This window comes from Thamnophis elegans, chromosome 2, assembly GCF_009769535.1.
Source record: "Thamnophis elegans isolate rThaEle1 chromosome 2, rThaEle1.pri, whole genome shotgun sequence".
NCBI classification, from domain to species: Eukaryota; Metazoa; Chordata; class Lepidosauria; order Squamata; family Colubridae; genus Thamnophis; species Thamnophis elegans.
The window spans coordinates 142,955,294-142,982,279 of record NC_045542.1 but is presented as its reverse complement, the minus strand read 5'-3'; the positions used below and the strand labels follow the sequence as shown (position 1 = coordinate 142,982,279).

Sequence of the window (26,986 nt, the reverse complement as noted above, 5' to 3'; positions counted from 1 at the left end):
TTGCCCTCAGTTGCTTTGGAGAAATAGATTGTCCCCCTTTTCTCTGTGACAACCCTTGTAATATTGGAAGACTGTTATTATGTCACTGTGGTCCTTCTCTTCGCTAAACTAGACATGCCAAGTTCCTGCAACCATTTATTACATGTTTTAACAGCCAGCCCTCTAATTATCTTGGTTGTTATTGTGTGCACTTTTTCTGGAGTCTCAATATATATATTTTATACTGCAGTGACCAAAATTGGATGCAGTATCCCAAGTGTGGTCTTATTAACTTACTTCTACTTATTCCACTGAAATGCATGAAGAAGTCTTAATATGATCTAGAATCCAGTTTTGGTCATCACATTATAAAAAAAGATGTTGAGACTCTAGAAAAAGTGCAGAGAAGAGCAACCGGGATGATTAGGAAACTGGGGGCTAAAACATACAGTACGATGAACAGTTGCAGGAACTGGGCATGGCTAGTCTAGTGAAGAGAAGGATTAGGGGAGACATGATAGCAATGTTCCAATATTTGAGGGGCTGCCACAGAGAGGAAAGGGACAAACTATTTTCCAAGGCACCTGAAGGCCAGACAAGGAATAATGGATGGCAGCTGATCAAGGAGAGATTCAACCTAAAAATAAGGAGACATTTTCTGACAATGAGAACAATCAACCAATGAAACAGCTTGCCTTTAGAAGTTGTAGGAGATTTATCACTGGAGGCTTTCAAGAAGAGACTGGACTGCCACTTGTCAGAAATTGTGTAGGGTCTCCTGCTTGGGCTGGGGTGTTGGTGTTGGACTAGATGACCTACAAGGTAACTTTCAACTCTGTTAATCTAATCTAATCTAGAATCTGATGAGAGAAACCATCTCCAAACAATCCATCAAGTTCTTATATTACAATATAGCTCAACTTTAAAACTTGTGTACTTCAATTCCAAGAATTCCTCAGCTAGCATGAGATAGAGTTTGAGCCAAGCATTCTGTCTTTTCTTTCACAGTTTATTTACTTGATATAGATACTTACCAGCTGGGCAGAGGAGTGCTAAAGAGTAGACATGGGCTGGATAGAGAGCGGCATAAACCCCAGCAACCATGCCTCCCATGGACATGCCAACCAGGTGGAAAGGCTTGTGGTTCAGGCCAGTACATTGGACAAACTGAAACAAACATTGGGAACAAAGAGATTGTGGTTGTTCTTTCATGAGATGCTCACCCATCCTAATCCCTTCTTTCTAGAACTACAGTAATTCCATTTTTTGGCTTTCCACAATGTTCCACGTGGCAACATCTAACTAACTAAGGGTTTGATACTATGAATATCTGACTGAATCTGAAATGGGGGCAAAAACAATAAAACAAAAACTTATAAAAGGAGGCAGTGGTAAAATATTTTCTTTTACCTCCAAGAAACCAAATAGGCATGTCCATGAAGGGACCAGAACTCATGCTTGACTGAAAGGAGATTCTACATTTTTAATACAAAGAATGGATGGCTTTATATATTTTTCATTGCACAGTAAAATCTCTCCTTGGTTTATATCTCATCCTTCCTCACTTTCCCCATTTGCTGTCACTCACCAGCCTTCAAAAAACAATGATCAAATCACTGCTCAAGAAAAGCCCTACCTGGTGTATCCTTTTAGCTTGAGCAACTGCTGTGTAACTTTCTCCGAGTAAGCGAGTGGTTCCCCCGTGACCTGGCAGATCAAGGCAGACCAAGTGGAGGTCCTTAGGAAAGACCTGTTGGGGAAATGGTTCTGCGTGTGAATCCAAGGAATGAAAACAAAAATAGCTGGCTCTGTTCACTACCAAGATTAGAGAAGAAATGCTGTTCGTGGTCCTGAAATTAGATTCAGTTCACTTTGGCTCTCCCTTCCCCATCCATCCCACACTATATTTTCCTCTTCTTCCACTGATATCACCAAATGGTGTGTTGTGGCAAACTGAGCATGTTCACAACTCACTGATTTATTCCAGAAGATGGTTCGTTCTCTCTCTCTCTCTCTCTCTCTCTCATTCTCTGTCCCTCCCTCCCTCCCTCCCTCCCTCCCTCGAAAGAGAGAGAGAGATAGCTGTCATCTATCTATCTATCATCGCTCTCATTTTTCATCTAGTTTATCATCTATCTATCTATCTATCTATCTATCTATCTATCTATCTATCTATCTATCTTCCTATCATCTCTCTCCCTAATCTTCCATCTAGTTCTATTTATCTATCTATCTATCTATCTATCTATCTATCTATCTATCTATCTATCTATCCATCCATCCATCCATCCATCTATCCATCTATCCTTCTATCCATCCATCCATCCATCTATCCATCTATCATCTATATATCTACCTATCATTTATTTATCATCTCTCTCATCTATCTATCTATCTATCTATCTATCTATCTATCTATCTATCTATCTATCTATCTATCATCTATCTATCTCTATCTATCTATCTATCTATCTATCTCTATCTCTATCATCTATCTATCTATCTATCTATCCATCCATCCATCCATCCATCTATCCATCTATCCATCCATCCATCATCTATATATCTACCTATCATTTACTTATCATCTCTCTCATCTATCTATCTATCTATCTATCTATCTATCTATCTATCTCTATCTATCTATCTATCTATCTATCTATCTATCTATCTATCTTGTATCATTTATCTATCATTTCTCTCTCATCTATCTATATCTGTCTGTCTGTCTGTCTGTCTGTCTGTCTATCTATCTATCTATCTATCTATCTATCTATCTATCTATCTATCTATCTATCTATCTATATATATATATATATATATATATATATATATATATATATATTTACTTCTTAACTACCCATCTACCTCAGCATTTGTATTTTGGTATTTACTCCCTTGCCAGCTGTTCCACCAAGGCATGTTAGGATACATGGCAGTGCCTAGTGGTTTTTAAAAAAAGGCATTAATTAGTAGCCCAAAGACCAGCAAATTTCACAAAAGGGCAATTTCATAAAATTTCAGGAAAAAAATGCATGCAACTACATGAGATTTCCACAACTGTCTTTTCAATATTACTTTATTAGGGAAAAATGCACAATGGTGCCCAAATATTTCATAAAATTGCCATCTCCTGTTGTGACGTCAGCCAATTCCTCTTTGCGGCAGTTTGTCAAGGCATAAGTGATCCTTAACATTAGGAGGGTCAAAACCACTTGTAGCCTAAGGACTGGGTTAAATTTCCTATTCTGCTTTATCCATAGTGGTAGATAGCTGGTTCTCATCTACCCCCAGGAAGATTAAAAGCAGAAAAATTGGACAGAACCTTAGATGTGGGCATTAGTAAAAGCCATACAAGCCAGGAACTGTGGAGAAGTTTCCTCTCTGACTAGTATCCAAGATCGGACCAGCATCACCCAAGCTAGAGTAAAAGGAAGACTTACTTCGATGGTATTTAACCACATGTCTTTGTTGAGTGAGAATCCATGAAGCATCAGCACAGATGGTCGGGATCCGGGTTCTCCTCGGGTGATGTAGCTGAATTGGTATTCCTCATTATTGAGGTAGTTCACCTTGACACCCATTTTCAGACGCTTAGTCCTGAACACAGGGAGAACAGAATGGGAGACTGAGGGGGATTTTGTGAAGGAGCCATATTGTGGAATGACTTCCATTCCAAGCTTAGTTCACAGTAGATGGAAGAGGCGATGAAAGGTGCTATAGGCTTCTAGAATGGTGTGAGATTGTGGATGAGGACTGAGGGTAGGTGGCAATGACAAAACCAACAAGGCAGTCCAACATAAGCAAAAGGAGTGGCCATGAGGAAGCTATTAGTGTAAGACAGATGTCAAACTCAAAGCCTGTGGGCCGTATCTGGCCCTTGTATCTGGCCCTTAGATCTGGCCTGCGGGGCCAGCCTGCAAAGAGCAAAGGATCGGCCTGCGGTGCCTTTGCCAGAAAAAAATGAAGCTGGAGAGGGCTGCATGTGCCCCACCAAGCTCCGTTTTTACTAGCAGAGGGCTGCAGGTGGCCATCGCAGGCAAAAGCCGTGTGTGTGTGTGTTTGTGTGTGTGTGCGCGCGCGGGTGCGTGCAGCTTTCCCAGGCTCCGTTTTTGCTGGCACAGGGCTATCAAAACAAACTAAAAACAAAACAAAAGGAGAAATGTTTCCCCTTTTGAGCATGCAAGAAAGGACAGGAAAGGAAAAAGGGAAAGGGGAAAGACAAAGAAAAAGAAGGGGAGATGGGAAGAAAGCAAGGAAAAATAAGGAAGGAGGGGAAGGAAGAGGAGAATGTAGAGGGAAGGAAAAAGAAAAGGAAGGAAGGAAAGAAAGAGATTATGATGAGAGTGAGGGTCTCAACAGTGGTGGGTTTCAAAAATTGTTCGAACCTACTCTGTGGGTATGGCCTCCTTTGTGGGAGTGGCTTGCCACCCATGTGACCGGATGGGAGTGGCTTGCCGCCCATGTGACCGGATATGAAGATGCCGACGACACTTGTCAGAACCACCTTAAATTACCTCACACACAGCACTGGCATGCATCAGAATATGATGTAAACTTGTTTTTTAAAAGGCATCTTTGGTTTGCGTTAAAACAACTTCAACACACGCAATGTTCTGATTGCACCACAAACGCAGTAGTCATCCTTACCTTTCACAGAGGCACTGAGTTTTATAAATATGAGCATGATAGTGTAGAATAATCATATTCAAGGACCAGTGGTGGGTTTCAAAAAATTTTGGAACCTCTTCTGTAGGTGTGACCTGCTTTCCGGGTTCACTGGTGGAACCTCTTCTAACCGTTTCGGTAGATTTGACGAACCGGTTCTACCTAATAGGTGCGAACTGGTAGGAACCCACCTCTGGTCTCAGAGAAGTCCTGCCTTAGTACTTGGGTCACCACAGGTACCCCTGACATGAGTCCCATGCCACTCTCACCATGACTACGCCCACCATGACCACACCCACCCACCATCCAGCCATGCCAATCTGGCCACGCCCACACCAATCCTCCAAGGTCAAACACAACCCTGATACGGCCCTCTATAAAATCGAGTTTGACACCCCTGCTGTAAGAAAATGGGGGAAATTCTACCATTTAGTCATTCTGATCTTATGCCAAGGTCAGCTTCCAGATTAAGAAGCTTCATGCAGATGTTTAAGTCAATAAGTAAATGGGGAAGACTGGCTATAGGGAGGAAACCTGCCATCAGTGGCCCTACATGATGAAACTTTTCTGAATCTTTTGAAGTATTGCTTCTTTTCTCCAGATGTTCATGGAGTTTCAGGACAAGATGCAACTACTTGCTTTAGTTTTATCTCTCCTTAAATGTTGACTTAAATGATGGGGCCAAAAACTAGACTTTATTTGCATTTGACTAAGCACCCCTGATTTATTAAAAAAATAACACTTTTCTTCTGGTATCTGAATACGTATTTTCTCTTTCTCATATATTTTACAAGAAATACACTTACCAGATCATAATCCTGAATAATAGTGAAGGTAACACACTGAACTTTGAGATGAAAAAAGATAAGAGAGCCATAGCCATGTGCATAATTGTCCCGATCATATTGTGGTCCATGCTTGCCAATTAAGGAAACTTTCCTGCTGCCTAAAATCAAAGGGTGAGATAATCTGAATAAACAATACCATTAAATTATATGTGGCCTCATAATTTTAATAGGACTGATTAATTAATGACTGGGGTAAATAACAGATTTCCTCATTATTCTGCTTAATGATGGCAGGAAGGCCATAATTTGGATTGCTTCACAGTTAATTATGGAAACTCATGAAAGGTTAGCTGGTAATCATGATGGTGATATGCTATCTTCAAGTCAGAAGCAATATGTCCCTTGATGCTGATTGCACAGGAGCAGGAGTAGAAGAATTCAATTGATTATGGGTTGAGAGAAGAAACAGTGATTTAAGAGAAAAAAATCCTGATTATAAACTCTTGCTTACTTGGTTACTGGGAACATAATGCTAGACTAGATACATAGCTTTGGGTTTGAACTACTAAATTCCCTTTGAGTAACAGAAATTGCTTCTTTGCAAAGAGACAAGTAACCTGTGGAATCTGCAACCACAAAACATACAACTTGGGTAGCTTTAGAAAAAAAAATCAAATATAGTTATGGGAAATATCCTGTTTCCCTGAAAATAAGACCTCCCTGGATAATAAGCCCAATCAGGCTTTTGAGCACATCTGCTGAAATAAGCCTTCCCCCCAAAATAAGCCCTCCCTGAAAATATTACAACACAGCAGCAGCCATGGGGTGACCTTGCTCACCACTTCCTGCATCTCTAAAAGAATAAGACCTCCCCAAAAATAAGGCCGAGTACTTATTTCAGGGATCAAAAGAAAATAAGACCCTGTCTTGTTTTCAGAGAAACATTGTTAGAAATATAATCTAACGGTTGGGTTGGCAATATATAAATCATGTAACAATGCTATACCTGTTTCTTTAAATCATATTGTAAAATGTGATTGGCTGCTGTTTTCCTCAATCGGCCATAAAAGGGAGCCAGAACGATTGTTAGTTCTCTGTTCGTTAGATGCTGGGCTGATCTGATCTGAGTGGTTTGGAAGCTGGCTGTTAGAAAGTGCCGTGAGCTATTGTAAGTTTTGCAACTGCTAGCAAACTTTGAGTACCGAACTGATTATATGAGACTGGACTATGTTATTTGGATTATTCCTTAACTGAAAGACATTGATAACTGACTGTCTTAGCTATGCATGACTTGGACTGTTCTATTTCCACGAAAGTAAAAGCCTATTTAAACCGCAGTGTCTCTATATGCTGGTTTGTGTGTTCTCCAACAACACTCTCACAACGCTTCTCTGAACGCACTCGCTCTCCCAACGGGAAGCTTACCTAACAAACATGGTAGGACTGTTAAAAACGTCTCTGACAACAGAACTAATGGCTTATTTAAAATCCTAGGGACACTGTGCCTTCTAATAAAGGCTTCTAGAAACAAGCTGCATACCTGGTTGGTTTGAAACAGAATGTTGAATTAGATAGGCCTTCGGACAGATTCCATACAATTCTTCTTATGCTCTTATGACCAGAAGGAGAATATCAAAAGGAGGAAAGCAATAATATTCTCAAGTGATGCCCATGGCCACTGTGTTAGCTTCATCTCTCTCTCTCTCTCTCTCTCTCTCTCTCTCTCTCTCTCTCTCTCTCTCTCTCTCTCTCTCTCTCTCTCTCTCTCTCTCCCTCCCTCCCTCCCTCCCTCCCTCCCTCCCTCTCCCTCCTTCCCCCCCTCTCTCCATGCATATATGAGCATGTGTGTGTTCTATATAGTTGGAAAATGATAGATTAAGGGGTGGGATTGAAAAACGTTAGCAACCGGTTCTCTGCCTGGTTGCTGGGTGGGCGAGACCATGATGGGCATGGCCTACTTGGCTTCCTGCACCACGGTGGGGAGGGACGTTTCCACCCTCCTCAGGCTCTGGAGGCTTTCTTCGAGCTTCCAAGAGGGTGAAAATGGCCTCTCCCTGGGCTCCAGAGACCGGAAATGGGCTCATTTCCACACTTCTGGAAGGCCCCTTTTTTGCCCTTTCAGAGCCTCTGCACAGGCCCTTACCTAGTATGATGAACGGGCCACATGGAGACTCTGGGGAGGGGAGGGATGGGGTGGGTGGGGCCAGCCAGTCCTTGCAACTACTGGTTCAGCGAACTAGATATAAAATTAACATCTGGTTCACCCAAACTGGTGTGAACCGGCTGAATCCCACCCCTGGATAGATTCTCTGTTTTCTTAACATTAGTAATAAAATTATCTTGTTTTAACTCTGTTGCCCCACACATGTATAATTTAATATAATGATAGTAAACATTTACTTAAATAGTTTAAGCAACTTTAAGTTATGTAACTATTGTAATAAAAGCTGATTAGATAGCAATCATCCAGATGTTCATATGGAAATAAGACCTATCCTACATAGTGGGAATTCCTGCTGAATAAATATGGATTGTATTATACAGTTGGAACAAGTATCTGTGTGTGCGTGAAAAACTAAATGACCTCATGTGACTATAACTAGGCAGGCCAGGCTGAGTTTGCTCAGCAGTCACAACAGGAAAATTGTGAGCAAAACAGGATTTGCAGCACTATTTAAATGATGGAATCTAAATTACTTCTATAAAGGAGAATATTTGTATTTCAGGGTTGACACGAGGAGTCCTTGGTGCTCTCTGAGCTTGGCTGTTTTCTTGTCGATGTTTCATTACCCAAAGTGTTAGCCAGGACTAGCAGTGATGATGTTACTAGCTTGGGTAATAAAACGTCTGCAAGAAAACAACCAAGCTCAGAGAGCACCGAGGCCTCCTTACTTCTGTTTCAATACTGCCCAGGGTTTTGAAAGGTTAACATTCTATATGTTAATACTTGCTATTAAGAAAGGAATTTCAGCTGGCGTAGATTGCACGAGCACCCAGATTATTACAGAAGTTTATCCAGAAAAGACATTTTTTTAGCACTATCTCATTTTTTAAGTAGAGAGGGAAATTAGGCACTCTACATAAGTTGGAACCATGAACAAGAGAGAAAAAAAATGAATATTGAACACTATATCTAAATCTGTGGCAGTTATGAATTTGCTGGTCCATGGAGGAAGCCGACATATATAAGCCAAAAGATTCACGTACCGCACTATAGTGTGGTATAGTATAACCCAGACCATCATCTAGCAATAGCAATAGTATTTAGACTTGTCTACCATTTTTACAGTGCTTTTACAGCCCTCTCTAAGCAGTTTACAGAGCCCCCAACAATCTGGGTCCTCATTTTACCCACCTCGGAAGGATGGAAGGCTGAGTCAACCTTAAGTCTGGTGAGATTTGATCTGCCAAATTTGTGGCAGCCTGCATTCTAACTACTGCGCCATCGCGGCTCTAAAGTTGGATGAGCAGGTGGAGTCAAAGGGAACCCGCCATCTTGAGGTGTTGTAATGTTGTTTACAAATTATCCAACCTCCCCATCCCCCCGCTTTCCCCTCCAATCTGATACAAAACAAATATTGACAGAAAGAAAAATCTAAGATATAATCAAATTCTAAAAGAGAGAACTCACTAACATTCAATTAAACTACAACCTTTGTGGAGGGGGGCAGAACTATTTTTAATAATTTTATATCTCTCCGAACCTGTGATTGGTAGCAAAGCTCTTTAACAGAAGAAGACCACAATAGTGCAATCCAGAAGTGGGTTCCTACTGGTTCGGACTGGTTCAGCAAAACTGCTACTGGTCTGCAGGCCTGGGTCGCTGGAACTGGCAGTGACCCAGGCCTGCCACGCCTCCGAACCGGTTCTCCGGATGGCATGGCATGGGTTTTATTTTCATTTTTTAATGCTTGGCACATGCACAGACCTATTTATGGGCAACTGTGCATGAGCACAGGGTCTGGCATGCACGTGTATGAAGCAAGAGCTTGCGCACAAAATTGCGTGCACACCAAACCAACAGTAATGCTGGCAGCAACTCACCCATGGTGCAATCAAACATACAAATAGACACAGAGATATTTTTCTCTCTCTACAAGGCATGTCTTCTTCTGGCGCAATCCCTTTGAAGGTGCCCTCATTTTCAGAGGGATGTTCTAATATAAGAAAATATTTGTAGCTCAGGGGTAGAACTGCGAGGCCCTTGATGCTCTCTGAGCTTGGTTGTTTTCTTGCAACTGTTTCATTACCCAACTGGGCAACATCATCAGTGCCAGGACAATGTTAGCACTGATGATGTTACCTTGTTGGGTAATGAAATGCCTGCAAGAAAAAAAACAAAACAAGCTCAGTCAAGCACAAAGGATCCCATGGAGGATGTTTCTTCAAATATGAGGACTTTAACAGGATAAAATGGAACCCTTCCCAAAACAAACTGGTGGCCAGCTGAGCATACTACTAGCTTTCATCTCTGTCTCTATTTTCTTCTCTGGTGAGAATTTATGAATATATTTCAGGGACAATGACTCTGTCCCTGACAATGAGCATAGCAGTTCCAGGAAGGTTCAAGGTTCAAGGTTCATTTTATTTATATGCCACCCTATTCCCGGCGGGACTCAGGGCGGCGCACAAACCCAAAGGAGGGGAAGGGAAACACAAGAACTACAACAAAAAGTACAGGGCATTTAAAACAACCAACAGCCACACGATTCGAGAGGGGAAGGGAACTCATCGACCCCAGGCCTGCCGACACAGCCAGGTTTTAACGGCTTTTCGGAAGGCCTGGAGAGAGGTGAGGGTCTGAATCTCTGCGGGGAGCTCGTTCCAAAGGGCCGGAGCCGCCACAGAGAAGGCCCTCCCCCGGGTAGTAGCCAGATGACATTGGCTGGTAGACGGAACCCGGAGGAGGCCTAATCTGTGTGATCTAATGGGTCTTTGGGAGGTAATTGGCAGCAGGCGGTCTCTGAACTGAGCTTCAGAATCATACTGTGATTTTCCCCAAAATAAGACAGTGTCTTATTTTATTTTGAACCCCGAAATAAGCACTTGGCCTTATTTTCAGGGAGATCTTATTATTTTTGAGGTGCAGGAGTGTGGTCACCTCATGGCTGCTGCTGTGTTGTTGCAATATTTTCGTGGAGGGCTTATTTTAGGGGGAGGGCTTATTTTAGTACATGCGCTCAAAAACCTGATTGGACTTATTATCTGGGGAGGTCTTGTTTTCGGGAAAACTGGGTAGTACAGAAGCAAAGTAACTGTTAATATGGATACAGCTTGCAGATAGACTCCATCGATAGCTGAAATTCCAAGCATTGTGCTTTAAAGTGGTTATCTGGAGTATATCATACTTAAAGAGTAAAAGGATCTCCTTAGTAATCCTCAATGCTATATTTTTGGCATTCATTTCACCCCTGGATCCCCCAAATCACTAGTAAAAAAAATGCTTTAAAAAGTTTTTTTTTAAAGTTCCAATGATCAGCTGTGTGGCAATCAGCTATGCTACTTGATCATTGGAACATTAAAAAAAAACTTTTTAAAGCATTTTTTTTACTACTGGTTCTCCCAAACCATAGTTAAAAACATGCTTTAAAAAGTCGGTAGTTCCAAAAGATTTGGGTAAGAAATGTAAAATTTACACAAGCCCCAAATCTGAGAGAAAACTTTTATAAGATGTTTTATAGATGGCATTTAGATCCTAAAAAACTGGCCTCTATGTATCCGAATTTACAACCTAAATGCTGGAGATGTGATTGTGCTGATGCTACTTACTTTCATATATGGTGGACTTGTAAAGAGGTTAAAGCATTTTGGATAAAAATATGGTGGATTATGCAAAATGTTCTTTAAAAAAGGATAAAGTTTACCCCTCAGTTATTTTTGTTAGGTATAATTACTGATTGTACAGTTATAGAGACTAACTTGATTTTGCATTTAATAACTGCAGCAAGACTGTTGGTGGTGCAATGCTGGAAGAAGGAAGATTTGCCTACTATTCAAGAATGGACATTAAAAGTAACAAACTTAGCAGAGATGGCTAAAATATCAGCATATCTCAAGGACCATTCTAATGAGAGATATAAATTGGAGTGGAGAAGATGGATTGACTATACTCAAAATAAATATGGGACTAAGAAATTCCAGATAGCTTATGACTGAGGCAACAAGGAATGACATAATCTGTTTAGAGTTAGCCTAGCAAAGAGGAGTTAAAGCTCAAATGATAGAGGATATCAATTTTTTTACTTTTAAGTTTACTTTAGATTATTTTTGTTAAAGATTTATACCCTGTATTGGTTCTGGGAAGTCGGGGGAGGGAAGGTTGGGAGGGGTGAGGTTTGGGTGGGGAGGGGAGGGGGAGGGAAGTAAACATTTGTAAAAGTTTTTTTTTAAAAAAAATTCAATAAAAAAATAGTCGGTAGGTCCTGTGCATGCGCGGAGGTGGCGTGCATACTCACATTGCTACCGAACCGGTAGCAAAGGTAAGTGGATTTCACCCCTGCCCCGATCCTCTGAAATGCAACTTTTTAAAATTGAGATTACTGCTCTTGGGTGTGCTGACAAATTTAAAGAAATTATGAACCTGGCGTTGACAATTGTTGATCTAAACTTTTGGAAGGTGTTACCAGATCTTAAGTGGAGACTAAAAGAGGCAATAATATTCAGCCACACAATTTTGGACAACTCCCTGGAAAATGTAAAATACTTTCATTGCATCACTATGTGCCGATGTTGTAACCCAACCTGCTTGGAGAAAGCTTTTCGGAAACAATTATTTATTTCATAATTGCCTATGATATAACATGCTTTGAAGGTTATGGTCCTGTAATTGCTTTCCTGGGAATAAGCCTGTTTGAACATCACAGGACACGCTTATTAGGAGAATTTATAAGACTGTACTATATAGATCCATGACCTTTCTCTTTTTAAGGAAAAATAAGTTTTATTTTTGAAGAGGTCATATTCTTTAAATTTTACCAGTCGTTAGCGAAATCTTTACATCCACTGATAACAGTATTTAAGCTGTACCCATTTGGTCCTTGGGACAGGATCCAGATACCATAGACCTGTGATGGCGAACCAATGGTACACGTGGCACAGCTGGCATGCAGAGCCATATTTGGTGGCACACCAGCTGTCAGCTCTGGCCCGCATGCATGCATTGGCCAGCTGTTTTTCGTCCTCCCCAGGCTTCAGGAAAGCCTCCAGAGGCTGGGGAGGGCAAAAAATTACCTCAATGGCTATCCAGAAGATGGCCCACTGAGACCATTTTTCACCCTCCCCAGCCTCTGGAGGATTTCCTGAAGCCTGGGAGGGCAAAAACGGCCTGCCCTGGCCCTGCAGAGACCTTCCAGAAGCTGGAAATAGATCACTTCCAAACTTCCGATTGGCCTGTTGGGGCTGTTTTTCACCCTCCCCAGGCTCTGGAGGTTTTCCTGTGGCCTGGGGAGAGCAAAAAATACCCCCAGTGGCCAACTGGAAGCTCGGAAATGATCCATTTCCAGATTCCAGAGGGCCTCTGGAGAAGGCTGTTTTTGCCCTCCCCAGGCTTCAGGAAAGCCTCTGGAGCCTGGAGAGGGCTTGTATGCGCATGCGCAGGTGGGTGGGGAGATTGAGTGGGCATGTGCGTGCACACAACAGCGCACCTCCGCACAATTTTGGCACACCGTAAGAAAAAGTTTCCCCATCACTGCCATAGACCAAATTAGATACTGTCTTCCAAATTTGCATGCCCTCTAAAATTGGATGTGGAAAGTCAGTATGGATTGTCCTCGACTTATAACTATTCATTTAGTGACCATTTGAAGTTGCAATGGCCCTGAAAAAAGTGTCTTATGACCATTTTTTACACTTATGACTGTTGCAGCATCCCCATGGTCACATGAAAAAATTCAGACATTTAGCAACTGGCATGTATTTTTGATGTTTGCAGGGTCTTGGGGGTCACTGATCCCCTTTTGAGATCATCTGACAAACAGAGTCAATGAGGAAGCCAGATTCACTTAACAACCACGTTACTAACTTAATAACTGAAGCAATTCCCTTAACAACTGTGGAAAGAAAGGTCGTAACAATGGGCAAAACTCAATTAACAACTGTCTTGCTTAGCAATGGAAATTTTGGGCTCAATTGTGGTTATAAGCGGAAGATGACCTGTAGCTCTTTGTGCCTTATCTTGGTGGAAACATCAGCCCTATGCTTCCTTCTCTTGGGTTCACTGCTAGAGTTGGAAGAAGAAAAAGGGAAGTTCAGACACTATGGAGCAGATTGGAGAAAGCTTTGGATCCAATTATTTCCAAGATCTCCACCTTAACCCCTCCCCCCCCCAAGTTAGGGAGATAGTAAACCATAGATTAGTTTCTAACATTTTCATTGTGCCATTTGTAGCAGGGAGGATGCAAATTTAATCTTCCTAATTTTAAGTGTTTTGCATTACTTTTTTTTTTAACTTTTTATTATTCTTTAAACCACTGGATGCAACAGTGAGATGGGTGGCGTACAAATTTAATAAATAAAATAAATTTCCCTCCACCCTAGCTTCCATGAGACAAGCGCGCTCATAAACTAATCAAAAAATTTTCAAAGTCTTACCTGAGAAGGGAAATGTCATCAGGACTCTGCTCTCGCTTTTTATTTCTCCTGCAAGTGTTGATATCTGCATTTTGAAGCAGGGTTGAGGTGTTTTTAAAAACCCAGTTGGGATGTGCGGAGGCGTAAAGGTAACTAATTCTTCCTCCCACTCCTACAAGTCTTTGGAAACTGAAGTGTTCTGGAGCCTGCTCGGCCTCATATTCCTGTGTCTTCCACCAAAAGATAAAAGATTCTGTGATGTAATCATCAGGGCCAAAGAGTATTGCATCCTTCGATCCATTCCTTGTCTGGGCATCCTCCAAGGCTAAATCAAATAAGCATCATGTTTCATTTCACTGAACACCTCCCATGTTTTGAAAGTACATGGGCTTTCAATAGATTGAGTGTCAATCTACCTCAAAATGAAGACAATCAAAAGAAAGATCTAAGGATACAGCAATGAGAAAAAATCTCCACCCTAAATGTAGATAGTAGTAATTTATTTGAAGAGCACCAACCCAACCAGTTAACAGGAATGTCTTCAGAGATAGTAATATTCTGATTAGAGGTTAGTATGAGATGAGCCACTGAAGAGGCAGATCAACTGATTAGAGTTATGATGTCAAGTCTGCCATGAAATGAAACCGTATGGGGCCTGATGAAGGTAAGGGTATACAAATGAAAGCTGGGCTTTGAAGAAATAGGATAGAGTGCTGATTCTTTTTAACTTTGTTGGCGACGACTCCTGAGAATACCATGGACAGGCAAAAAAGCAAACAAATGGATCACTGAACAAATCAACTCAGTGTTCTCATTCCACATAGTCATTACTTTTAAAGCCCTACATGGTATTGGACCTGGGTACTTGAGAGACCGCCTCCTGCCAATTATCTCCCAAAGACCTATTAGATCCCACAGACTAGGCCTCCTCCGAATTCCATCTGCCGGCCAGTGTCGACTGGCAACTCCCCGGGGGGAGGGCCTTCTCTGTGGCCGCTCCGGCCCTCTGGAACGATCTCCCTGTTGAGATCCGGACCCTTACCACCCTTACGGCTTTCCACAAAGCAACTAAGACCTGGCTGTTCCGGCAGGCCTGGGGCTGTTGAATTTTTCAGCCCCATCCGAGGTTATGACTGTTGCTTTTTTTTTAATTGTTTGTCTTTTTATTTTTTATTTTGTATCCCCTTCCCCTTCTGATTGTTAGCCACCCTGAGTCTCCTGGGAATAGGGCAACATACAAATTAAATAAATCTAATCTAATCTAATCCACACACAAATGACCAGGTTCATCCTATTTTGGACACATTTTATGAAAACCTTACTCTCTACCAAAGTTCTAGCATTGGGAAAAGTGAAAGAACAGAGAAGAGGACAATCAATAACCAGGTGGATGGGCCATGTTACAATGGTGAAAGATGCACTACTGGAAGATCTGAAATATTAGGTTGGAGAGAAAATATCGCGATGTGCGTCAGGTACAGGGAGCCAGTTGGACTCCATGACCAGGTCAAAGTAGCTGTTTATTGTTGCTCTCCTACTTATAAGAATCTCACCAGACTAACTTGGCCTGACATGATAGCAGTGTTCCAATATTTGAGGGGCTTCCACAAAGAAGAGGGAGGGTTTCAACCTATTTTCCAAAGCACCAGAGTGCAGGACAAGAAACAATGGATGGAAACTAATCAAGGAGAAAAGCAACCTGGAATTAAGGAGAAACTTCCTAACAGTGAGGACAATTAACCAGTGGAATAGCTTGCCTTCAGAAGTTATAGGGGCTTCATCACTGGAGGTTTTTAAGAAGAGACTGGACAATCACTTGTCTGAAATGGTATAGGCCCGTGATGGTGAACCTATGGCATGCGTGCCACAGGTGGCATATGGAGCCATATCTAATGGCATGCAAGGCTTTGCCCTATGTCAGCTCCAGTGTGCATGCGCGCTCTGGCCAGCTGATTTTCTGCCTTCTGGAGCGGGGGGGAGGCTGTTTTTGCCCTCCCCAGACTTCAGGAAAGGCTCCAGAATCTGTGGATGGCGAAAAACAGGCCCTTCTGAATGGAAAACCTCCTGAAAACAGCCCGGTTTTTGCCTCCAGAGGCTCTGGAGGCTTCAGTGAGGCCTGGGCACATGGCGGGGGGGGGGGGGGTTGTGCATGCATGCGTGGGGAGGAGGGCATTGCATTATGAGTGTGGGCGCCCTTTTGGCAACCAAGCAGAAAAACGTTCGCCATCACTGGTAGAGGCCCTAGGGTCTCCTTTTTGAGCAGGGGGTTGGACTAGAAGACCTCCAAGGTCCCTTCCAAGTCTGTTATTCTGTTAACCGCCTTCTCTTGGATACAGACAGATAAAGGCTTCAGTAGTCTAGCTAGATATTTCCTCTCACACAACAACTCTAAATAAGCCTCCATTTTTACTTTCCCTTCTACTACACTCTAGATTCCATCACAATGTGGATGCTAATGACTTGGCAGGACATAATCAATCCCTCTAGCAAGAGGATCCGGGGGGGAAATTGTAAGAATCTACTGGCTGAGATCGAAGACTGGGAATTCTGAAGATTGTTGTCCTGTAAGGCATACAATATTTCTTCAGACTTCACCATTTACATTTCTTTCCCCTTGCTTTGGGATACGGTGAATCACCTTCCCAACATTTGCTTTTATCTGCAACCCAATAAGTTGGAATGTTATCGGATTCCGCGGTGGGCGGAGCCTGTTGCCGAGGAGGGCTCAACCGAGCTCCTCTCAGAGATCTGGTCTGTATATCTAAATAAGATCATAGATATCACCCCTTTTTGGCTAAGAAAGGGGCAGGGAGTAGCTCTGTGTGTTAGGGTCTATTCGTAATCCACAGCCTTTCTCTTTTTTTTTGGCTGTGGACAGAGATTAGACCCAGCGTGAGCGGAGCTTTTATCTCCAGCCAGTTCTTCTCAGCTGCCTTTTTTGCAGCCCCAGACAGGCGAGCCCCCCCCCCCCCAGGACAAAGCAAAGTTGTTTGAAGCTAGGATTAATACGGGCGGGTCCCACTCCTGTGAGATTTATGCTTTTATTACTATCTTAAATACCAGCACCATTTGTCTTAGAGGCTTCTTTGTTTAAACGGACTTCAAAATGGCAATTTCTCTCCATTGGTGACTGATAGGGGATGTACTTAGCCGGTTTTACCTTCCTGCAGACCGCTCCTTAACAAAATAAATTATTTTTTTTTTGGAAACAGAGGGGAGCGAAAGCGCTGTTTATTTGTTTATTTATAATGGCACCCAGGTCAAAATCGAAGCGTCTCTCTACAAATGTGCCTAAAGAATCTAAAGAATCTATACTGGAATCGCAGCCCTTGTCTCCTACGCCCTCTACTGGAGAATTTTTAACACAGGAATTTTTCTTTCAAATGCTTAATGATTTTAAACAAGAAATTAAGGAATTTGTATTGGAGCTATATGATGATTTAAAGTCTAAAATTGACCAAATGAAGGCGAATACGTTTGCAGCCGTGTCTGCCCTGTCAGATTATTCTGCTGAAATAGAGAATAAATTGGAAAGCTTGGAGGAGGCTAATTTTAATTTGACTACTAATATTCAAATATTACAACAAAAAATTAGAGACACTCAAGAACAGCTCGTGATGATAAATTTTAATAAGAAGGCATTCGCAATAAGAGTCAGAGGATTCCGCGAAAAGGAGCGAGAGAATCTGAAACAGACCTTTGTTGAAGCCTTCAGCCATGCGGTGGGAAGCCCGGGACTTAACTTTGATTGGCAGATTCGGAAAATCTATCGCCAGAACTCGTTGGTAGCGGAACAGCGACAGCTCCCGAGGGACATAATTATATATTTTTCCACAAAAGAATCCAGAAACGCGATTATGCAAAAGTTTCATAATAACAGTCTGCGAGTTGACGACCAGGACTTGATTGTCTTCAAAGAAATACCTTTCCAGATGTTGAGAGCAAGAAGAGACTATGCTTTTTTAACTAAAGAGCTTAGAAATCAACAGATTCAATATAGATGGGAGGCCCCAGCCGGCATTACGGTCACATTTGAGAATCAAAGACTTCGTCTTAACTCTGTTTCGGAGGCTCGAGATTTCTATTACAAGACTTTGAAGGCGGGACTTCCTGATTCACTTGGAAAAGAGGAGAGACAAGCTGAAGGAGAAGGCAAGCAACAGACCACATGGCTGCAAGATGGAGGGGGTAGCCTTTCCTCCCTCGGAGAAGCAGAAAAGCGGAGATCGAGGATTTAGACATTTTAAAATATTTGCCAAAGTTGTGGACTGAATGGGGGTTTGCGACCTCTCTCCGGTAGAAAAAGCGGAACTTATTGGTGGGGTGATACTGATTGTATATATGTAAAATGAATGCGGAATGATTTATGTTGTTTAAATTCTGTTAGAAGGGATTACTTTAAAACAGAAGGTAAACTGATTCTTGTTGAAAGTATTATTTGAATATGTGGAATGATCCATGCTATTTAATTTTTATTAGAAGGGAAAGCTTGGTGAAATTATTTTGAGTTAGATTTTAAATTAATGTCTGCATAAATTTGATAGTGGTAAATATCAGAGAAGCAAGGGATGAGGGTAAAATGCATGCGGAATGATTTACGTATATTGGTGGGATGATATTGAATGTATATATATAAAAGGATGCAAAATGATTTATGTTGTTTAAATTCTGTTAGAAGGGAAAGCTGGACGAGATTATTTTTTAAAACAGAAGGTTAACTGATTCTTGTTGAAAGTATTATTTGAATATGTGGAATGATCCATGCTATTTAATTCTTATTAGAAGGGAAAGTTTGGTGAAATTATTTTGAGCTAGATCTTAAACTAATGTCTGCATAAATTTGATAGTGGTAAATATCAGACAAGCAAGGGATGAGGGTAAAATGCATGCGGAATGATTTACGTTGTTTAAATCCTATTAGAAGGGAAAGCCGGTCGGGATCATCTTAAGATAGAATGTAAACTGATTTTTGTGTAAAGTAATACTTGATCCACGCTGCTTAAATTTTACTAAGAAGGGAAAGTTTGGTTAGATTATTTTGAATTACTGTTTGAAAATAAGGTTAAGAAAGATTATTTACGCTGTTTAAATCCTATTAGAAGGGAAAGTTTGATTATTCTTCTGCAAAGTAATATTTGAATATGTGGAATGATCCACGCTGCTTAAATTTTACTGGAAGGGATTATTTTTGAGCTAGACTGTATATTGATGCCTATACAAATTTGTATAAATGTTTATCTGAATACAAGGTTAAGGAAGAGGAACGGGAGAGTCTACAGGAGGTTGGGGTAAATAACAAAGAAGTAAGAGACGAGAATAAAATATAGATAGAATGACTTACACTATTTAAGCATAGATAAAGATGGGGGGCTGAGCTTAACACAAAGAGTTCTTTTTCTTTTTTTTCCTTTTTCTTTTTTCTTTTTTCTTTTCTTTCTTTTTTCTTGTTTTTCTTTCCTTTAATATATTACTTTTATTTTTAATCCATACGAACACAAGATACTTTAGATAGAAGGCAGTGCCAGGTGTGGGCCCTGGGAAGTCGGGAGGATTAGGGATGGGGATTTATGGGGGGTGGGTGGGTGGGTGTTAACATAGTCTCAATAAGAACAAGAATGCACTTATATACGGTTGTTTTTTTTTTTCCTTTTTTTTCTCTTTTCTTTCTTTATATTTTTTTTCCTTGGTTTATTTTACTTTTTATCAGATTAAACAACACTTGAATAAAGGCATACACCAAGGAGGGAGGTAGAGGGAAAGAAGAGGGAGGAGTAAGGAAGGAGTAAGGGGAATGTAAGGAGGGCGTGTTGGGAGTAAGGGGAGAAGGAAGGTTTGAGGGGAAAGGGAAGTAGGAGGGGAGTGCTAGAGGGAGGAAAGGAAAGTTGGAGGGGGTAGATGGGGTGTATGGAGGATGGAAGTGTCAGGTGGGGTTGTGAATGATGAGTTGTGTTTTCTTTTTTATTTTGTTTTATTTTTTTTATCTTTTTTTTTCTTATAGCAAATACCCTGTATATAAGTGATTGTAAAATGGAATGTGAAAATGAATAAAATATATTTAAAAAAAAAAAAAAGTTGGAATGTTATCCCTGAAACTTGTAGCACAATAAAAAAAAATTTCAGGTGGCACAAGATACATAAGTGAGAGAGAGGTAAGATGCTTCCATAGATTTATTTTTTTTTAATTATGCTTATCCTGGAATTCAGATCGTAGTTTGGATTCGAGTCAGATGCACATTCCCACACTTTTATCTCACTTAATCTGTGGTAATTTACAGGGTAGGATCTATGAGTAATATGAAGTATTGCAGTATGAGATAGCTGATTTCTTAGATCAAAGATGTGTCAATTGGCAGAAACCTGTCTGGTTTTCGATCTACAATAGAATGGCACAATTCTCCTTCAGTTTCTTTTTTCTGGAAAAGAAAAGAACAGAAAAATAAGGAAAGGAGAATGGAATTCATTCAAAGTTTACTAACTGCCTACATTCCCAATATGGTGACATTTTGTATAATTTCTATCCAATTTACCTAAGAATTAATAACAGTCCCTTCTGCGCATGTGCAGTCCTCAAGCATTACGTCAGGGCGGGTGGGCGGAGCCTCCCGCAGCCACCGCTACTGGTTCACCCAAACCAGAGAGAACCGCTGAATACCACCTCTGGTGTGGATACAAAATAAATAAAGTCTCCCAGGGAAAAATCTGGCAAAATTCTCTCTCAGCATGGCTTGTTCATCTCTCTGACTTTCTTGCTTCTTGAAAAAAGCATCTTTGGGACATCCATGACCAGGATGACTAAGAATCTCCATAGACTCTCCAACTCCATCTCCATGGGAAAGAAGGCATGCGTTTGCTCTCCTGCCTAAAAAAAACCCTCAACTATATCTGCTGGAAAGGCAAGTTTGTATGCTTATTGGAGGTGAAGATAAAAGTATCCTAGGAAAAAGTTTTTATCCTGCAATACACCAGGGAAGACGCTTTTCAAAGAAAAATCAAATTCCCCAAAAGATGTAGAGAAGAGATATCAATGACAGCAAATATATGTCAGAAGGATTAAAACTAGTGGTGAACTTCAATTTTTTTTACTACCGGTTCTGTGGGTGTAGCTTGGTGGGCATGGTATGGCTTGGTGGCTTGGAGGGTGTGGCTTGGCGGGCATGGTGAGCATGGCAGGGGAAGGATACTGCAAAATCTCCATTCCTACCCCACTCTGAGGCCAGCCAGAAGTGGCATTTGCCGGTTCTCTGAGCTAATCAAAATTTCTGCTACTGGTTCTCCAGAATCTGCTGGATTTCATCCCTGATTAAAACACATTTCCCCCCCTTCTGTGGTTCATGCAAAGCTAGGAGCCCAATAAAACACACCAGGTGACCAGTGGAGAGTTAAAATAGGTTTCTTCTTCACCTATCAAGTTGTTTTTGAGTGGGCGGCCTAATCATAACTCAGTCATAAATTGAGAACTAGCTATACTTCAGCCAGTGATCCTGTAGGTGCTTCCACCTGGGCAGAATGTTTTTCTGAGTAAATGGAAGGACGGACACAACAAGGGTGACCTCTTTGAATATGTGTGAAGATCAAAATGGCAGGTGTAAGTGTTCAATCACTGTCCAAGCCATTTTGATTAGGATTGCTGTGAGGGACTTCTTTTGAGAAATGGTTCAGATCGCCAACAAAGAAAGATGCTTTATCTCAAGGGTGTCAAACTGGTGGCCCGTGTGCCAGATGCGTTGTGTGCAGGCCACCCCCACCCCCATCTTGGTGAATGGGAAAAACATTGTGAAATGTACCATGACGGTACTGTGATGCAGCGAGTTTGACACCTGTGCTTTACCTGCTGCTGGATGGCTGTATTGCCCCTGCTGGAGAGGTGTAGCTGCTGGGCTATGCTTTTCCTTTTAGTTTGTTTTGCTGTTGGTTTGATGAAGTCCAAGTCTGCCTCCCCTTCATTCAGTTGTTCCCCCTTCCTCCCCATTTAGTTGCTTCTTCTTCAAAAGACACTTAAATAGCCACTCTATGTTTTTTTCAACATGTTCCTCTTATCATTGGAAACCAATGAGCTCTTCAGGCTACCTTAAATCCCAAGAGACACCACAAAAGGAAGGGAAAGCCACTCCAAGGCTTCCTTCCCATAATGGCACACATGTAAAAAATAGATGGAGCTTCAATGATGCCTTCACAAGGACCTCTTCAACTTTTTAAAAAATCCCCTATTGAATTCCTTGGGCCCAAAGAAATAGAAAGAAACTTGAGATGCCTTTAGCATAAAAAAAAACAACCCTCAGAGTTTTAGGGGAAAATATTGGAAACAATAACAAGGATGGACTTAAAAGTACATTTAACAGAACCACAAAGGAGATCTCTACACCTTTAAAATATCTCCCCTTTTCAAAGTAAGTTTTGGAATAATGAATCATCTCAGGCAATAATAATAGATCTGTATGTCTTTTATGTTAAGATTGCCAGATGTGAGGGACAAACTAAAAAATAAATTTATTTTCCTAGTACTGTATATGTAAATAGGAAATGCATAGATTTAACCAACTAGATTTAGAATTTACAAGGCGTCTCATCCAAATAGATGTGTTATGGGAAATTGGGTCATGGCTCCTCCTGAAGCTCTTTCCAGAATCCACGTTTACATCAGGCATGAATCCTCTTACTTTTGCTACCGGTTTGGAACCGGGAGCACACGTGTGCGCTCACTCGCTTCACACACGCATGGCACTTCTGCACATGCGCAAAACCTTCTGCACATGTGCAAAGCATCCGTGATGACGGCTGGGCAGGTGGGCACAGCCTTCCGCCACCACCGCTACCAGTTCGCCTGAACCGGGGCAAACCGGCAGAATCCCACCTCTGGTTTACCTGGTTTCTCTTCTGTGTGGATCCTTCTTTGTCAAGTAAAGGAACTACTATGACTGTACATTTATATGGCTTTTCTGCGGTGTGCATTTTAGTAATTTATAACACAACTAATGAGAAAGAGAATTTAATACGTTTGAAAAGTAACCACACAATTGACATTTCATTAATTTTATTTAAATCCAATTTAGATTTTTCTTAACCCTTGTTACACCATAGAAAGGCAAAATATAAGTGCTCAGAAAAAAGTTTTTGCACATGCATTTTGTGAGCTTCCTGAGGCTCCTTTTGTGAGAGGACTTTTACATCCTTTTACATCCTGATTCAGTTGGACAAACAGAGGCATGATGAATCTAGTTCTAGGTTCCTGATCAGTGTTTCTCAACCTTGGCAACTTGAAGATGTCCGGACTTCAACTGCCAGAATTCCCCAGCCAGCATTCGCTGGCTGGGGAATTCTGGGAGTTGAAGTCCGGACATCTTCAAGTTGCCAAGGTTGAGAAACACTGTTCCTGATGCAATTTGAAGTGCAATAAGTAATGGATCAAATTTTCGACCTATGACTTATTACAAGTTTTATCAGGATTCTCCTTTTTTCGAGTTAATGCTATCAACATTACAAAGTTGTCTGTGTGTAATAAAGACTTTTCTACTTTCAGTTGATGAGGCATAAAAAGGATTATTAACATTGTTAATTATAAACATTTTGTTTATATATAAAAATTAAAGTGGAAGAGAGCCAGTATACAGCCGTGATGGACACCTTTTGTGGTTTAATGTTTTGTTAGGGAGATATTTCGGTTTATCCATATTTGCATTAAAGTATCTTCATCAATGTATATATACGTAATCTATATCAGTAGCTAGAAATATCTCCCATCATTTTCCTCTATGTTGTATCAAAAGCAAGTGATGAGTCAATAAATGCTAAAAATAGGCATTTTAAGGAAGCATTCATTGATCTGTGAATCAGAGTTGTAAACACTGATTTATCATATATATCATTTTCTGAAGCTTGCCTTCTGTTCTTCTACAATCTGCCTATCCAATCAGTCTGTTTAAATATTTTTGTTGTTGTTCAGTTGCTAAAATTGTGTCCGATTCTTTATGGCCCTGTGGACCATAGCATGCCAGTATCCCATTTTCCATTGTCTCCCGGAGTTTGCCAAAATTCATGTTCATTGTGTCAATGACACTATCTAACCATTTCATCCTCTGCCATTTCCTTTTCCTTTCAGTCTTTCTTATCATCAGCGTATTTACCAATGAGTCTTTTCATTAGGTGACCAAAGTATTTGAGCTTCAGCTTCCGTATCTATCCATCGTCAGAGTTGACATTCTTTAGGGTTGACTGATTTAATCTCCCCCAGTCCAAGGAACTCTTCCAACAGGTCTTCTCCAACAGCACAATTTAAAAATATCAATTCTTCAGCACTCAGTCTTCTTTATGATTCAACTCTCACAGCCATACATTACTACTGGAAAGTAGTAACATATCTTCTCCTGAGATTTTGCCAGCTATCTGTTGTGAAATTATTAACTTCTGGAGCAGTTACTGAGGTCCATTGTAAAGATTAATATATCTGTACCCATTAAATGTTCATATTCCAGTATCCTCAAATTTATTTTTAATAAGCAATCAATATTTCAGGTGAATATTGTGTTGAATACACAGTTGAATACTGTGCTTCAATTATTACTTTTATTTCTCTTTGGCTTTTGGAAACTAGCTTACAGAACTTATATTATTATTTTGTAAACATGACAATTGTCAACTTGTAAAGCATTTCCATGACTACTATCAAGTCAACATAGAAAAAGGGAGTAGAATTCCATGCATACCTTTGGCCAGAGTCAGGTTTCATATTCCTACAGCTGATGTGTGAAATGCATATGTACATAGTCTGGCATAGCATCTTGTTGGTGAATGTGATTTATGACACAGACAGAAGGGAGGGGATACTGGGGGTAAAGTTCAAACGCAATTAAGCGGAAATCATTTTCGGCTCCACAGGAAGACATGCCAAAATGTTGATCCTAATAAATGGATTTCTTTTAAACTTTGTCTCGAGGCTCGTAAATTAATTAGGCCATGCTTTGGAAACTTCACAACAGTCTTAATTCTTATCACTGCCTCTCAGAGTTTATTTGCTCCTCTTTATCAGTGCCTGATATTTTTGATCTTTAGCCCTCATTGTCACTATCCTATCAAATGATATGTCCTTCTTAATTTGTCTGACCAATTTGTCTAGCCAATTCCTTTCTTTCACATCATCTTCTCCTTGTACCATATCCATCATTAGACATTGGTGATCATGTTGGCAATCCTATTTTTATCAACAGCCACATGAAAAAGTGCTGTTGAGTTTTGTCTAAACCAGGCCCTTAGATTTTGAAGCCATGTTTTTCTTCCGCCTGGACCTCATTTGCCTTCAATCTTTCCTTGTAAATCCACATTTCAAATGCTTCTAGTCTCTTTAAGTGACTTTCTGTCAGAGACCAACTCTCCACTCTGTAGAGCAGGATAGAAAAGATGTAACATCTGACAAGCCTGATTTTCAATCTTAGGCTTATGTCGTAACTGCAGAAGACCTTTTTTCATTTTGAAGAGTGCTGTTCGAGCTTTCTCTATCCTTGTTTTTACTTCACTGGTCATGTTCCAGCTTTCATGTAAATTAGAACCAAGGTTTCCATATTTTCATGGTTTGCATTTGTGCAATGCAGCCAACAGATACTGTAGGGCAGTGATGGCAAACCTTTTCAGCAACAAGTGCACAAACCAGAATGTGCGTCCATGTGCATACTTGTGCGGCCCCCGGAGCACTGAAAACTCAAAGGCTGAAATTGATTGGTGCACATGTCTGGTTTTTGGTGGGTTTTTTTTGCCATTTTTGAGCTGTTTTCAGGCAGATGAAAAATGGCCTGAAAACACTCTCAAAAGCAGTCCCAAATATGGCCAAAAAAGGCCTGAAATCAGCTGCTTTTGGGGCATTTTTGGGGCCATTTTCAGGCCATTTTCCGGTGCCCTGGCACCCACGAAGACCAGCTGGTGATAATGCACGTACCCACAAAGAGGGCTCTGCATGCCACCTCTGGCACGCATGCCACAAGTTCGCCATCACGGCTGTAGGGTGTACATTGCTGTTGTGTAGAAAGAGCAGATTTCTATAAAGCAGTACACAGCACCTTAAATGACAGGCTATTTTTGTTATTAGCAGCCAAAAATCTATAAGATACATCAAAGGTGTACAGGATGCAAAATCTTTGTTGGCCAGTATTATTTTCTGGCATTTTCACATCTCACAGGCAATTCCCCTTCTCATTTCTGTAGGTTTAGTCAGGAGGAACTGAAGTAATTTTTCATAATTTCATATTATTTTCTTTTGATCCCCACTAGTTTCCAAAGATCTCTCTTCTTCCTTGGTGGTTTGCAATGTCAACACAGTGCAGTCACTTTCATCCTGATCCTCCGGAATATCCTTAACTAGATACAAAAAGAAAGAAAGAAAGAAAGAAAGAAAGAAAGAAAGAAAGAAAGGAAGGAAGGAAGGAAGGAAGGAAGGAAGGAAAGAAAAGAAAGAAAGAGGAAATCATGAAAAATTCAAAGTGCAATTTCTCTTAGTTGTGGTTTTTAATTTAATACCCCAGTTATTTAATTGAGCAATTCAATATCACGTTCCATCTCACTCTGTAAACTGCAATGGAGCTTGAATTCTCTTTCAATTATAATATTCATTCAAATCCAATGAATTTGCCATTTCCAAATTGTTGCGAGAACAGAGAAGTGTAAAAACCACTGAGAAATTGTTTATGCATTAAGGAATGAAAGAGGAAGGGAAAAACAACTGTTAAGACTAGGGAAAAGAATAAAAAATTAAACTATGAAAAGTTACTGTGAATCAGTTGAATTTTTATCTATATATTGGCTATAGCGGAACTAACACCAATAAACCTTGAAAAAAATGCATCAGAGAAATATAGCTCTGGGGGAAGCAGTGCTTATTAAACATCTGTTCGTATTTCTTCAAAAACCATGATCAAATGGGAAGAACAAACAGTTGGGAGCAAGCAGCTCACTTATAAAGACACAATAAAGACAACATCTTCATAAAATAACAGCTCAGC

General features: G+C 40.7%; 1 protein-coding gene across 2 annotated transcripts in view; it reads right to left on the bottom strand.

Moving 5' to 3' along the window:
• LOC116502680 (zinc finger protein 420-like) overlaps positions 1-26,986 on the bottom strand; it is a 474,998-nt gene that overhangs the window by 430,454 nt on the left and 17,558 nt on the right. The window contains exon 6 of one of the 2 annotated variants that reach the window (XM_032208576.1): positions 25,479-26,345. The exons of the other annotated variant lie outside the window; for it this stretch is intronic. Within the exon in view, the coding sequence (XP_032064467.1) occupies positions 26,230-26,345 (116 nt within the window). The 3' untranslated portion in view covers positions 25,479-26,229. Of the gene's footprint in view, positions 1-25,478; positions 26,346-26,986 lie in introns of those variants that run through there. 2 annotated transcript variants of the gene reach the window in all.